At 34.0% G+C, this 15450-nt stretch overlaps 2 protein-coding genes across 2 annotated transcripts; one reads left to right on the top strand and one right to left on the bottom strand.

Annotated features, from left to right (window-relative positions):
- Positions 1–919: 919 nt before the first annotated feature.
- On the bottom strand, positions 920–10998 carry LOC148614704 (uncharacterized). The gene is made up of 12 exons (XM_088588986.1): positions 10873–10998; positions 10311–10448; positions 9589–9662; positions 8911–8982; positions 7967–8084; positions 7207–7332; positions 5378–5460; positions 5011–5097; positions 4427–4664; positions 2841–2929; positions 2611–2704; positions 920–1244 (listed from the first exon to the last, which is right to left on the bottom strand). Exons 1-12 carry the CDS (start codon positions 10907–10909, stop codon positions 1024–1026), a joined length of 1377 nt encoding a protein of 458 aa, XP_088445112.1. The 5' UTR covers positions 10910–10998; the 3' UTR covers positions 920–1023.
- Positions 10999–11204: 206 nt separating this feature from the next.
- On the top strand, positions 11205–14594 carry LOC148614703 (fatty acid hydroxylase domain-containing protein 2-like). The gene is made up of 5 exons (XM_088588992.1): positions 11205–11327; positions 12214–12335; positions 12765–12970; positions 13483–13755; positions 14289–14594. Exons 1-5 carry the CDS (start codon positions 11297–11299, stop codon positions 14422–14424), a joined length of 768 nt encoding a protein of 255 aa, XP_088445118.1. The 5' UTR covers positions 11205–11296; the 3' UTR covers positions 14425–14594.
- The last annotated feature ends 856 nt before the right edge of the window (positions 14595–15450 follow it).

The following is a 15450-nucleotide window of genomic DNA, read 5'->3' as shown; positions in this document are numbered from 1 at the left end:
CTGTCACACCAGTCTATTAAACATTTGACCACATCACATGGCCACAGAGCGGTCAATGTATTTTACGATTTTTTCTTGTTTTCTTTGTTAATTTTACAAATATTTACATAATGTAATAGATTTAAACATCAATTTATACTTTTATTTTGAACAGATATTACGTCATTTTATATAACAAAGCTGCGATCAGATCCGTCATCGGTCATTGATCCTTCAGTGATCAGTTAATGGTCATCAATCAGTCAAATCGTTGCGCGGATCGGTTCGAGAAATGTAATACTATGGTAATATCATCCTTTGGTTACTAAATGGAGAAAGAATGTACATGTAGTAATACTAGTCAATATCATCACTTGGGTACTTAATTTGGAAAGAATATACATGTAGTAACACTATGGTTAATATCACCCTCTCATTTACTAAATTGTGGAATGATATAGTAACAATGAGGTCTAAACAGGGCATGGAGAACTTTTTTTCAAATCTAACTTTCCCATGGCTAAATAAACAAAAAAATAATTCACCTTCCCAGGAGTAATTTCACTATTCCGGTGTGAAGCCTGTGAAGCAGCTGATCAGTGTAAAATAATGGAAGACAGCAATGAACATTTTTACCTTGAAAAGAGCTTTCCCAGTAGGAAGTACTGATTATAACATGACTTTCCTATGCAGAATTTCACTTTCCATGTGAAATTGAAAATGGGAATCTTTATGCCTTGCCATATCACCAGATTTCCTGCAATAACACCCTTGTGGACACACTTCATTCAATGTCTTAGTTGGATTTTAACCAAATTGTGTACATCCATCCTTAACCCTTGATGGGTTAACTCAGAACTCTATAGATTTTATATGACCAGGGGATGCTCCAATTTTACTATCTTGCTTCAGCAAAGACCCTGCAACAAAATCTCACAAATCCATTTTCAAATATTTAATTGATTGGATCTTACATTTTTAGTACAAATAAATTATGTGGAGCAATTTGTGTGTGATTGACAAATAACTAGAATCATCATTTTACTACATTTCACAAATAAAATTGGACTTGATGTCACAGTTTCCATCATTCCATTTGTAATCATACATAGGACCATACTCTAGACAATCATGTCCTGGGATGTTCTTGCTAGGAGAGTACCAATTGTTTGTCTGGAAGGCTGTTCTGGAGGATTCCCATTCCCAGGAATTTGTCTGGTTCACTCTCATTCCACCAGTCCAGTAGGAGTAATGGCGATCATTTCCTGGTTGATTGAAGATTGAAAGTGATTTTACACAAGACTGGTTTACTAAATATGCAAACTGTACATTTATATTTTTTACTTTGGTAGTTTTTGTTATTTCTTTGTTTGAAAAATGGTAGAATTACCCAGAAACTATCAGCGATTAGATTACCCACAAAATATCAGATATCAGTTTACCCATAAACTATCAGATGTAAGATAAGTCTGAAATCATCATATATCAAATCACCCTGACCTATCAGAACCCTGAAATAATCAGATGTCAGATTACCCGGAAACTATCAGATATCAAATCAAGCTGATTTATCTAAACCCTGAAACTACTAGATGTCAAATACCCTGACATATTAGATGTCAGATTACCCTGGAACTATGTTAGATTACCCTGAAACTACCAGATGTCAGATTACCCTGAAACTAATAAATGTCAAATATCCTGACTTATTAGATGTCAGATTACCCTGAAACTATCAGATGTCAGATTACCCTGGAACTATCATGATCATGTCAGGTTAGCATAAACCTATCAGATGTCAGATTAGCCTGAAAATATCAGATGCAAATGAGCTTGAAACTATCAGATGTCAGATGACCATGAAACTATGTTAGAAACTCTGAAACTATCAGATGTCAGATTACTCTGAAACTAATAAATGTCAAATACCCTGACTTATTAGATGTCAGATTACCCTGAAACTATCAGGTGTCATATAAGCCTGGAACTATGGTGATACTTCAATTTAGCCTGAATGTCAGATTACTGTGAAACTATCAGATGTCAGATTAGCTTGAAACTATCAGATATCAGATTACCCTGAAACTATTAGGTGCCAAATTACCCTATAACTACCACATGTCAGAGTACAGATTGCCAGAAACAGTCAGATGTCAGATTACCCTGACCTTTCTATATGTCAGGTTAGCTCAGTTGTTAAATGATCCAAGTATCAAGTTAAGTACCAATTTAAGGTGCCAGATTCTTAACCATTGCAATACTCAAATGTCGGGTATGGTAGAAATCACTGTGCTTAATTAACTTTTCAGAGAAGTATTCCAGCAGGGAAAGTTTAATTATACCAATATAAAACTATGCTAAATCCATAATGAAGAAATATTAGTAATCTCACAGCTCTAGCTGCATAGCATGAAGGAAGCAATTTACAAAGTATATAGAAATTCCGAGGGAGGAGGGTGTGACGACATTCCTATTTAATGTTCTTTATTGCCTTCTATTTCCTAGCACTTTTTAGGTGATTTTAAGTGATTTTCGTCATGAAAGTATTATAGTAATTAACCAACACGGCTACTAAAACTTGTTGGGTTCTGACATAAAATTGACCCTCTAATTGTTCTTATTCAAACTCACCATGCTTTGCCTGGAGATGCTTTTTAATTTCATTCACCTCAGATTCTGTTTCAAATGATGCTAAATGACTGTTGCTAAGTGCCATGCATATAACCTGTTAAAGACATTTCATAATGCTACAATGGTATTCGATGCTTCCTCTACGTCTAATTCTAAGTATAATATTACTGTACAGAACCATCACTTATATGGATAATAAATCTATTTCCATTTGAATATAGAATGTTTACCTTTGCATCCTCCCATTTCTCTGTTCTTCCCTCGGGATTGATGTAATAACATGATCCTCCTATCTGTATAAAGTCAACATCGCAGGACACTACAATTTAGTAGATAAATAGGGAGACAAAATTCTTTACGTTACGCATATAGTGTAAAATTCAACACCAACCAATCGTTTCTGTGAGAAACTACCTCATAAAATTTTATTACATATTGATGTAGATACATACATACTTGCATAAATCAATATAAGTATTTAAGAATAGTGCTTACCCCTTCATTATCTTTTCCAGAGGCTGAACACGACCTCTCCAGAAAAGCACTTAACGCTTTTTGTAAGATTAAGGCGGATTATATTTCCTTTGGACCTAGCATCAAATCCTCATTTCACATATTTATATTTGGTGTACGCGAAAATTATTCAAATTTAGGAGTCGTGTCTGAAACAGGACGATTCCCAATTATTTAAATTGCATTAAACCCAATATAAACTGTTGGTACGGTATTAAAATGTTTCAACTGGATTACTAAAAGAGACTTAATTTTTTAGAATCAAACTAAATTTATAAGGAGCGTGGTAAAACATGGAGTACATCCATCTCTAATATATTTGATATCTAAAAAACACAAGGAACAACTAATAAATGAAAATGGAAAGTTAAGAATATGTTCAGCTAAAAACAAGTTTGGATTTGAAACATACCTTGACATTGTCAATGAACCAAACCATAGAAGATACATCACAAAATTTTAAATCCGCTCTCACAAACTAAAAGTTGAGACTGGTAGATATGATATACAAGACCCGTAATACCCTTATCTGATGGAATTTGTGATAGATGCAATAAACATGAAGTTGATGATGAAAATCATCTTTTTGATAACTGAACTTATTTTGAAAATAATAGAAAAAGTATATGATCTGATATGTGAATCTAATACCAATTTTCAATCCTATCATCTTTCCAAAAATGTTTCGGACTCTGAACTGTGAAAATATGGATATTCTTAATCATTTGTGCATGTTACTCCTGAAGTCAGAGACTCTCTGAAGTAACACCATTTAAGTCATATAACATTATTACGTATATTCAATAGCTAGATTCTGATTGATTGCTATGATGTTGTTATTATGTCTTCAATCACTACTGAGCCTAACAGGTTCTTACTTGGTAGGTAAATAAACTTCTATTTTTTGTATTCTAGGATTGATTTTTTTTTCTTTTTTTGCAAATCACATACCGTATTGATGTGGGACTTATCAAGTTGGTTCGGCATGTTTTTGTCTGTGTGGTTTCATTTATTTGTACATGATCTGTTTATATTATTGCTGCTTTGTATTCACGTGACTACGTTTTGTGATCCTGCTTAAATTAGCTTATCTTCAGATCCAATAATTTACGAATCACTGCTACAAATTTATCGTCTATGTCATACATGCATGTGCTATGTTTGTCATTCTTGCATGTCTTCTATATGTTTTCATGCAATGTGTATGTCCGTATTAGTCTATTTCTAAAGCTCATCAAAACATGTCTTCATTACAAAATTCCTGTACCGATTTTAAATGAATACTGTTGTACTTGTGACTCACATTGAGGATATGTCACAGTTGTTGTGATCGTGGTAGATGTGGTGTGTGTGGTTGTAGTTGGTGTGGTTGTAACGGTTGTCTTTGGTGTGGTTGTAACGGTTGTCGTTGGTGTGGTTGGTGTGGTTGGTATTATTATCGATGAAGCGGTTGCCACATTTGGTGACAGTAAAAAAGGATTGTTGCACAGACTGGAATTGCAACAGTTCATGTAATTTCTACCTCCCAATCTACTGCATACCTGGTATTGAAATAGCAATACGGCATTAAATTTAAGTTGAAAATATTTGCCCGTTATATTGTATATGTTGATGGTTAATAGTGGAGTTGAATTCCCTGTTCTTTATATTATAGCCTTTTTTTCTAATTGCGTTTGGATACAGTACTGTAGTCAAAAGGTGTTTCCATGTTTTTACGACTAATGTTTCGGTTATGTTGCACGTGCAGAACTGCATGATGTCGTGTTTTAAACCTTGACGCATGACCACACGTGAACAGACACATGCAAGTGATATTTTTTGCGTTCAATGTGTATAGAGCATGGTCTGTTATATTTAGAATCAAGTGTTTCTTAATATATGTCTTACCTCAGGGGAGATACACCCCATATTGAAGTATGTTTTTATTGTAAAGGTATTAGTGTTGAATTCTTCGAGTTTGCTTATAGCACACATCTAGTAATTAAAAAAGTACATAAATGATTTATTTACGTTTTTAAATAAGAAGTAACTATTTAAAAACTTCAGTTATTCCATAAGCGTATTTGATAAAACACAATTAGCTTTTTCCAGAAAAAGATACAGTTACAAGTATTTACTTATATGATTCATTGTTATTTTTTTTAAGAAATATCTTTTTTGAAAGATTGATGAATCAAATACAAGTAACTCGTGCTTTTATGTTTCCTATTCGTCGAACATTGTTCGATTTTTATTAACATCAGTAGAAAATTACCGTTCCGTTGTCACAAGGACTTTTATTTCTGCAGTGTCCATTATTGTCGAGTTTCTGACAGTCGTAGCAATATAAGTGATCTCCTGTGGAAGTAATTGAATAGTAAAAAAGATAGTGAAGCAAATGAGTAGGGGAGTACACACGATGCAGGCGCGTAGCTGCCGTTAGGCAAAAAAGCTTTTGCTTGCACTTAATTTTGCCATTTTTTTTTTTTTTTTTTTGAGATAAAATACATCCAGGAGAGGCATAAATGGTGCTCTAAAACGCAATCTCCGCGGCGCTTCGGGGGGGGGGGGCTTCGCCCCCTGGATCCCTGCCGTAATTTTGCCTACACTTCAATTTGGCCTCAACTACGCGCCTGCGATGGCATCACCCATATACAAAATAACATCGCCCTCACCGGCGTCAATACAATCAATAACTACGGCATTATTTAAATTATCATTCAATTTATAAATATTCAAATACGTTCGATTCAAGTGCAGTGTTAGCGAGACAAAGCTGATGAAAATGCGTACTAGTTGTCTACGAAAACCCATTGTGCTCCTTAATTTTCGTAGACAAAAAACAAAATTTTTCGCGCATTAACGCAAAACGTTTGTCTTGTTTGTATATATAAAGGAAGAAGAAAACATTTGATTTATCCTCCTGTATTTCTAGACTTGGACATTCTGATTTTTTTTTTCTAGAATTTTCAATTTTCATTTTTTTTTTTGTGTTGGGGGTCTAACTGGAGAGATTTAAAACTGTTTCGTTCTTTATATAATTAAGCAGTACTTATGTTTTGAATGGTCAAACGAAGTCATTTACGAAACTTATATCAAGACTGAAAATGGGACGAAAAGAAACTAAAAACATCAAACAAAAAAAGAAACAAAAAAAAAGAAACAAAACAAAAACAAATTAAAAACAGATTTTAGGAGTTACAAACATCTTTGGTGTAAAAAGTCATGACCGCTAAATACTAACGACAACAGAAAAGTATTTCATTCGTTTTATTAATGCTGATAAGTGCTACTTACCAAACATTTTTTAAGCAGGGGCATACAAATTACCTAGCTGCTCCCATGATTAAATAGCGATCATCATGAAGATTTGATATATAAAAAAAACGGCGGCCGCTAAATAGATTCTTCTTTATCGTCGATTCAAAATGCTTTCACTTTCATGGGGAAGTTTATTCATGGCCATCATGGCAGCGATGGAACTCACTGTTACATTTACTTCAACTAAATGATATACAATTGGGAAAAAAATCTCGGTATAACGCGATAACAATACAAAAATTTAGTCTACGAAAATGAGCTAATGTACTTTCGTAGTTTTCTAACATTTCAGGCGATAATTGAATAGTTAAATAGCTATCTTTGTAAGAATCATGCAAAATCTGAAAAATGTGATAAACCCCCCAAAATGCTACATAGATTTGTTTTTGTAATTAAGTTGTTTTATGGGTGTATTTTAAGAATTGTGTAATTATTTATTCATATATGCCTGCTCTTAGGAGATAATCAACATTGAAAATCAAATATATTCTATTGTATTTCAGTGTCATTTACAGAGTTGTCTCCCTTAATTTTGAAATCTACAGTGCATTCTATATAATTTTTTATCTCCTAAGAACACAGATTACATGAAAAACTGAATGTAAATACATGTATCTGTTTTCTAAAAATATCAAAAAATAAAAATATGTAGGTTTCTTACCCATGAATCACATTTTGCATGATTCTTAGCTGGAGTGCTACTTAATTGGTATTGCTTACATACACTTCATATATAGGAACAAGCAACAGCAGTAAAATAGTTCTTTCGTGGATGATACTTACGACATGTCCCGCACATTGCCCGACATAAGGACTGTTTAACTACAGGATCAGAACACGCATTATAGCGGTGTTTGGCTACATACTGACAACCTGACGGATTAGTGTCCTCACATGATGAAACTGGCACTGTATTTTAAGAAAATCAAGAAGCACAATTTAAAATTTTACTTAAGTATCGGTACGCTATTATTGCTAAATAAACTTTTTGGGGGATATTTTTTTTTCATTTCTTTTCTTTTTTTATGAATCTTTCTTTCTCCGTTTGTTCAAGATCAACTGCCGATGTTCCCGCGTTTTTACACAAATATATAGTTGATATTGTTCCATATTAATGGTGATTTTTATCAACTTAATTTGTCTATTTTTCTCAATTTTCCACCATATCCGCATTATTTACAATACTTAGTTTTTAACTGAATGAGATCGCCCAAATGTGAATTGTATTGATTGGGCCCATTTGTGACTCATGCCAGACTATTACCGGAGTACACTCACTAGCAGTATGATATGTGCTGCTGGTGGAGCAGGACATGCTTACCCTACCGGAGCACCTGGTTTCACTCCCTTATTTGTGGGAATTCATATTGGTAGCGCTTTAGCTTTTTGTGTGTGTGTGTGTGTGTGTTACGAATTTTTCCCTTCATTTTTATATGTAATTGTTGGGCAAATGAAATATTGAATATTCCGAAAATTGGCGCAAACGCATACTCATTCCTTCTGAGTTTTACAGAAAAATTATTTGTCCACACTACAACGTTACCTGGAGATTTTCCTGGTTTCACATGATGATTGCAACCATTGTAGTCGCAGCAATATCCAGCAACATGAACAGAGTTCCTTTTACCGGTATTTGCCGAACCATCAAAAATACTACATTTCTGAAACATATATAATGAATGGTAAAGCGATGTTACATTTTATTTATAAGTTAATGGTCAAGAAGGAATATAGAACAAAGCGTAACATATTTCATTCCCTAGTGATATATAGTTTTCACAGTTGTGGATACCAAGTTCAAGTTGTTTTCCATAATAAGTACAGTTATTTGGTTTTTGGTTTCTGCATCTTTTATCCAATTATTGCGATAAGTAACAAAGACCGTCGATTCATATTCCATTGATAAATGTTGAACTGAGCGAGTTTATGATTCTTATTTTGTTTTCGTTTCGCGTTTGTTTTGTTTTCATGTTTGGTCTTCACTTACTTTCATATGTGGACAGATACCGTAAAACAAGTACGATCTTTAAAAAAAAAGAAAGCCGACGCAGTAAAATTTTGTTCTTTTTTACTTCTAAGTTTCTACATTTCTTTCAAGAAAATAACACATGGCACGCAATTTTTAAGGTTACGATAAAGTTTTTTTTTAACGCAATCCCAAATTCGATACAGATTTTTCGAACGCCACTAAGTTATCAGTATTTGGCCTATCGGAAAAATAACTGCGATCAGGTGACTTGCATTTCCATAGAAGAGCGTCTTTAAGGTCAAAGGGTAAAAAGCGAAGCTATACCGACTGCGTCGGAAAAAAATAGCCATGAACTGTTTTGTACTTGAAGTTCATCTATCTGGTTCGAAAGTACATCGCTGGTTTCACTACAATTTAATTCGTACATACGATTGTTTTTGATTTTCTGATCAAGTTGTGGTTTGACCTTTTTAGAATGACCTTGTTAAAACCAATTCATTAAGCTCGATATGACGTACTGTTTTATCTGTACATCCAAGATTGTATTGCATCTGGAAATGTGTGCCAAGAAACTCTGCCATTACACAAACCTAAAGGACAAACATATATACGGTTATTCACTTTTGTCTTGTTTATCTGGTGTTATTAGAGTGCGTTATTTCAATAAAAACAAGATAGTTTTCATAGGCGTAAGAACCAGGAACAGGGGAACCATTTCGCACATTGCTTGTGACATATTTAGATTTTTGTCCTAATTTTGAATGTGACTGCCAGAGAGGAAAGACATTCGTTTTGTATAAAAGTAAACTATATTCATCAGCTTGTAAATTTGTTAATGCAACATTCTTCTTCGATTAATGTCCACTGTCGCCCCCCCCCCACCCGCTCACACCTAACAACCACGCTAATGTTTTTTTCCTTAATCTTACCAAATCTAAAAGTTTGTATAACATATAAAATAATCTAGAATTCACTCCAATGCGATTTACATCCTTGTAAAACAGGTTCAAGAAAGTATGTACTTCTGTATATCAAGTTTACGATGGTAAAACACCGTCCAGGGAGCATGGTATGGATCGAAGGTTCATGGCTATTTGCAGAAGGGTTTAATGATTGTAGACAAGAGTCGATGGTGTCAGGTAGAAAATGGATTAAGTATTCAAGGTTTAATGAAAGGTTACCAGTATTAGCTATACCTGCGATGAATTACAAGTTTTTTTGACAGAACAATGTCTTGGATCCGCTACGTTAGGGCATGAAAAGCATTCAACTGAAAAACAATTAAGCTGTAGTATAATAAGTTACTAGTATGTATTTAAAAAAAATCCCATACGGTAATGACCCATTGTCTAATGTGAACGTCGTGCTATTTTGTATCGTTTACTATGAACGGACACGATTTCCTTTTTTTTCAGTTTTTGTCTTTCTTTTCCTTTTTTTTTTAATTTTGCCTCCCATCGTACAGTAGTTTATATCCTTCATTCTAATGACTGTTTACATTCCGGGCGGTGATAAAACTTCTGCGATAGTTTTCCTGCTTTTTACATTTTCCCAGTTTTCACGACGAACCCGATTTTCCTTCAGCTTGTACTTGATTTAAACCATTTCTCTACACTCTATGATGAAATTAAGATTTTAACATGGAGTGTAAAAACTTATTTACACAGGCAAAATTATTTCTTATGATATTCATCAGAATTGAACTAATAAACTTTATGACAAAGTTCACATGAAATTCAGGTGAAACATGTTTTCACGTGGATTTCGTGTGAAGAGCTCTTGATTAACATGAATTTCATGTGAAAAGTATTTGCATGTATACTTTTTGCTTTAGCTAGAAAAAAAAATATACCATACATGCATTTGTATTTTAAAACTATGTTATGGCACTACTGTATATATTTCTAATAATACATACTTTGTTTGTTGTCACACTCTGTCTTACAGACACTATAAATGTTCTGGTTCGAACAAGCATGCTTGTCGTCCCGTAAAGCTATTGTACAAAATCCTACATCATAGAAGCTTTCAATCGTTCCGACAAGGTATAGGGTTACTATACAAAGAAAAGCTTATACTAAGTTATGTTATACATGTACATTTTATTATATCTACTTTAAAGGGGGAATGCACGGTCGAAAAAAATCAACTCTTTAATAAGGAGGTGTATTGACAAAACAAAAAAAGTGATGAGAGAGGCATTAAAATCAGTTTAGTTTTCTGGGTTTTATTTGTTTAGGACGTTCATTTACCACCTCAAGGGGATGCAATGGATAAAGGCTTCATGACGAAAAAATAATCTTCAGTGCTCATGCGCACTTTCATATACCTCTTAAATCAAGACCTTTTGTTTTCTTTTATACCTCGTTTTAAACCTCGACCCAGGTTTAGTTGGAAATCAACAAAGAATGTTTTTTTTTTTTTTTTTTCAAAAATACTATGTAAGTAGGGTCTAAGAAGAATGGGCGATATAACCTTACCGTAAACACGAAACAACCAAGACAATGACGACACCATTATAAGGTATGCTGTCCTTATCTAGCACTCATGGAGTTATGTGATTCTTGTCCATGGCCTTGATATGATATAAAATTTTGTAGGACGTGACTAGGGTGTCGAAAAACAGATAAACTACTATTTTGGCCTTAAAGGGAATGGAATAAAGTACTACTAAACAAAATTAGTTTACGGTCGTTGCGTTCTTTAATGCTGTAACAAAGTTACGACACTATTATGAAATCAAAATTAAGAGTTTTGTGGACTTTTTTTTCTTATTTGAAATCGTGTATTTATCGACTTTAACAACCGTATCATATTTCTATAAATAGCTTTGTTGGTACATATTTACGTATGATAATCCAACCTAAACGATAAACTTCTAACATATTTACTTACACCATAACGATGTCGACCGAAGCTCTTGTCAATATTCTGGGTAGGTAGCAATTATGCACAAATTTACGACTTACGCAGGCTGTCGTCCGTCATTGTAAACGTTTTCAAATCTTCGTTCATAAATGGGTTCATTTTCCTCCAAAAATTGTCATAGTGTGTTAAAATGAATTTGTATATCGAATGTCTATTTCTAGAACGGTATTAATTACAAAAAATTATAGAAAAAGATAAATGGATCTTTTATTCGCTCTACAAAAGGTCTCAATTTTTGTTCGAAGTTGTTTCTTTAGTCGTAAAGTAAGTTGAACAGTCTTTGAAATAATCGAACAAAATTGGAAAAATATTCAATATGCATGTCAAACCCCGCCGATCTGACACTGTCACTCAAGGACAACTTGGTACATTTCACTACCCAATTCTTTCATTCAAGGATGCTTTCACTCTTTGAAAAGACCACTATATGATTTCTGTATCATTGGGTTTGTTCAGAAAATTTTCAATAGATAATTAGAAAAATGACATTTTATATTTGAGAGTTATCTGCAATGTTCATTTTCAGTGCATTTCAACTCAATTTACCACAATCATATTGAAAAACTTGTCTTTTGCCTTTATTCTGATTTTCGCTGATTTTTTTTTTTTTGGTGTGTGTGTGTGTGTTTTTTCTTCATGTTCTTGTTTTTTTTTTTTTAATTTTGGTATTTGATTTTTGTTTGTTGTTGCTATTGTATCCAGTTAACTTGACTAGATAAATAGATCAGATGCAAAGTTATACGATGTCTTCATTGTAATTGCATGAGTTATGCCCTTGGTGAATCGGACCATTTCCAATATCAAGAGTGCTTTTTTCAAAGTTGGAGTCTCTAGTGTGTATTTCAGACCCAATACGGTTGTCGGGGTGATCAATGTTTTGTATACCTTTGTAGGTATGAATGTCGTATTCGGGTCAGTGTTTCTGACTGTTGGCGGATTCTTCTTGTATGCAGACCTTTACCAAAAACCAAAATGGCTAATGAAGTATAAAACACAAGTTGGTACCAACACACCGGTTAGTGAACTACAGTCTATTATACTACACTCTACTCCAAATTCATAATCTCTATAGTTCAATATTTAAAACGTTCTCAATAAGATTAATAATAATAATCAAATACCAGCTGAAGAATGAAGGATAGAGAAAGAACTAAAAATGCCAATGAGGTGTTTAAAATGAACTCAGCTGCTGCGACGCTTTTAACAGTCTACATAAAAACTAAAGTCTAATATTGACCTCAGATCACCATACCCGCATCTACTAGTTATTTCATGAAAAAAAACTGAGTTTTGTCAAAATCCACATGTATATTAAAAAGCAACACTAATTTAAAGTACTCCGGAATAAGATGTTCTATAGAACTGATGCATTGCATTCTTTAATTGACATTATCTACACAGATCACAGCAAGAACTACATTTTGCATTGTACGATTTTATTCAGGTCAACAAAGAAAAATTGAAGAAGTTGCTGAGAGTTTTGAACATCAATTATCTCTTCATCGGCATACCATTCAGCGTTGGCCATTACTATTTACAACGTTGGAGAGGTTGTGATGTGTCTCTGACTTCGCCCTCCATCTCTACACTGGTGACACACATTGCCATATGTGTATTTATAGAAGAAGTTGGGTTTTACTATACCCATAGGTAAGAGGAAAACATGTAAGCTGCAGCCAGCCCTGTGGTATGAGGAGTTCCTCGAAGTTCATTGAAGACCAATCGGTGGCCTGGGGCTGACATTTTCAACCCGGCGGGGTTGTTGTCTCTTTGACATATAAACCATACTTATTCTCGTTATAATTGCTAAGTTCTGTATAACCATATTTGGTTACATGTACGTACATGAACGTAAATGTGTTAGTCATTTGTTTAGTCAAAATTAGATAATTAGATGTTTTGTTTTACCCTATTTTAATGTTTTAATGTTGCTGGTTTTCGTTGAGTTTTTTCTCCTAGATCTACCTTCATATTATTTATTTTTGACATTAGTCATGATAATCTAATAATTGCCAATAATTTTCTATTAAACTATCCATTTTTAGGCCAACCTTCTCGTGGAACCACCTATACATGCACGAGGGAATTTGATATTCAATCAGATACAATTATTTACAAGTGACACTGTTGTTTTATCATATCGAGTATTGTTTTACTTTAAGATTACTCCACACACCATTACTGTATAAATATGTGCATAAAATGCATCACGAGTGGACTGCACCCATCGGAATTGAAGCCGTCTACGCACACCCGTTTGAGTACGTTTTATCCAACTTGATACCTGTAGCTGGGGGACCGTTCATATGCGGCAGTAACCTAATTACCACCTGGACTTGGTACGCTCTAGCAACGGCTGTAACCATTATACATCATAGTGGCTACCATTTACCATTTCTACCATCACCAGAGTTCCATGATTTCCATCATTTGAAGTAAGAAATTTGATAAATATCTTTGTAATTTCAATTGGGTATACAGTTTTAGAACTAAAACCCGAACAGTTTGACCCAAAAGTCGTCAAAATTTACAGCTAGTTGAACTGAACTGTTCCCTTGATTTCCTTTTCGCCGCCAGTATGTACTGATATGATGTATCTTTCGCAATCTTGTTGATTTATTGTTCATTCGCGGAATTTTTGTTTTGTTTGTCAAATATGAAACCCCAAAATCGTCTAAAAAGACAGTGGACGCTTACCCTGCCGCTGTAACTGGGATATGCTCATATTGTGTGTGTTTTTTTTTTTTTTTTTTTGAACTTTTTGTCTATAATTCATTTGCACTTGTTACGCAGTTTCAGTTGACTTTGTCTACTTTCGACTATTCTGTTAATTGCTCCTACCATAGTTACGCTTCGTTTATCACATCATTCCTTTTATAGTTTTATTGTAAGCTATTATTTATATGTGTCTGGAATAGTTTGTTCAAAAAAATATTGCTCTAACATATTGAAATTTTCCTTTCTGCAGGTTCATTGGAAATTACGGAATCATCGGCTTGTGTGACTGGATTCACAACACAGATACATTGTTCAGGAACAGCGGGCATTCAAAACGCCACAAAGTCATATTTTCTGCTAAAGACATGCGTTTACCAAAAGGTTAATAAGTCAACAAACGCTTTATAACTATTCGACAACGAACGAAGACAATGAACACTTCAATGAACATAATAATATTTAAAGAACAAAAATTTAGTATAAAAATACTTATTATGTTTGTAATGACAAAATGCTTTTCTTTGCCAAATGAGATTAATATATCTTTTTTATCATGTCCTAGTATTTTTCATGTTTTACTCGCCTGATTCTTATAAGTTTTGACAAAAAATGAAGTTCTCTCGTTCCATGGTCATTTTTTATTTGATCCTATCCCACTCACTCCCTCTATATAGCTACAATGAAAAACATTATGTATACAAAAAAATAAGACAACTACAACAAAAGTACACTCATAAACAAGATGTGTTCAACAAAGCTACACTTCAAGACAAGACGTGCACAACAAAGCTTCACTCCAAGACAACAGTCTGTACATCATAGCTACACTTCAAAACGAGACAACAACAAAGTTACACTCCAAACAACAGTCTCTACATCATAGTGACTCCAAAACAAAAAAACAACAAAGCTACACTAAAAAACAACAGTTTGTACATCATAGCTACACTCCAAAACAAGACAACAACAAAGCTACACTCCAAAACGACAGTGTGCATCATAGCTACACTCCAAGACAACAATCTGTACATCATAGCTACCCTCCAAAGCAACACAACAACAAAGCTACACTCCAAAACAACAATCTGTACATCATAGCTACACTTCAAAGCAAGACAACAACAAAGCTACAGTCCAAAACAACAATCTGTACATCATAGCTACACTCCAAAACAAGACTACAACAACGCTACACTCCAAAGCAAGACAACAACAAAGCTACACTCCAAAACAACAGTCGGTACATCATAGCTACACTCCAAAGCTAGACAACAACAAAGCTACACTCCAAAACAACAGTCGGTACATCATAGCTACACTCCAAAGCTAGACAACAACAAAGCTACACTCCAAAACAATACGCGTTTAACAAGGTTACATTCCAAAAGAAGACGTGTATTGTAGAGCAACAA

Source organism: Perna viridis, chromosome 6, assembly GCF_037379345.1.
Source record: "Perna viridis isolate PV_CMFRI_1.1 ecotype Kerala chromosome 6, ASM3737934v1, whole genome shotgun sequence".
Classification (NCBI taxonomy): domain Eukaryota; kingdom Metazoa; phylum Mollusca; class Bivalvia; order Mytilida; family Mytilidae; genus Perna; species Perna viridis.
Note: the sequence above shows the minus strand (reverse complement) of the source record. Positions and strands in the feature narration are given on the sequence as shown.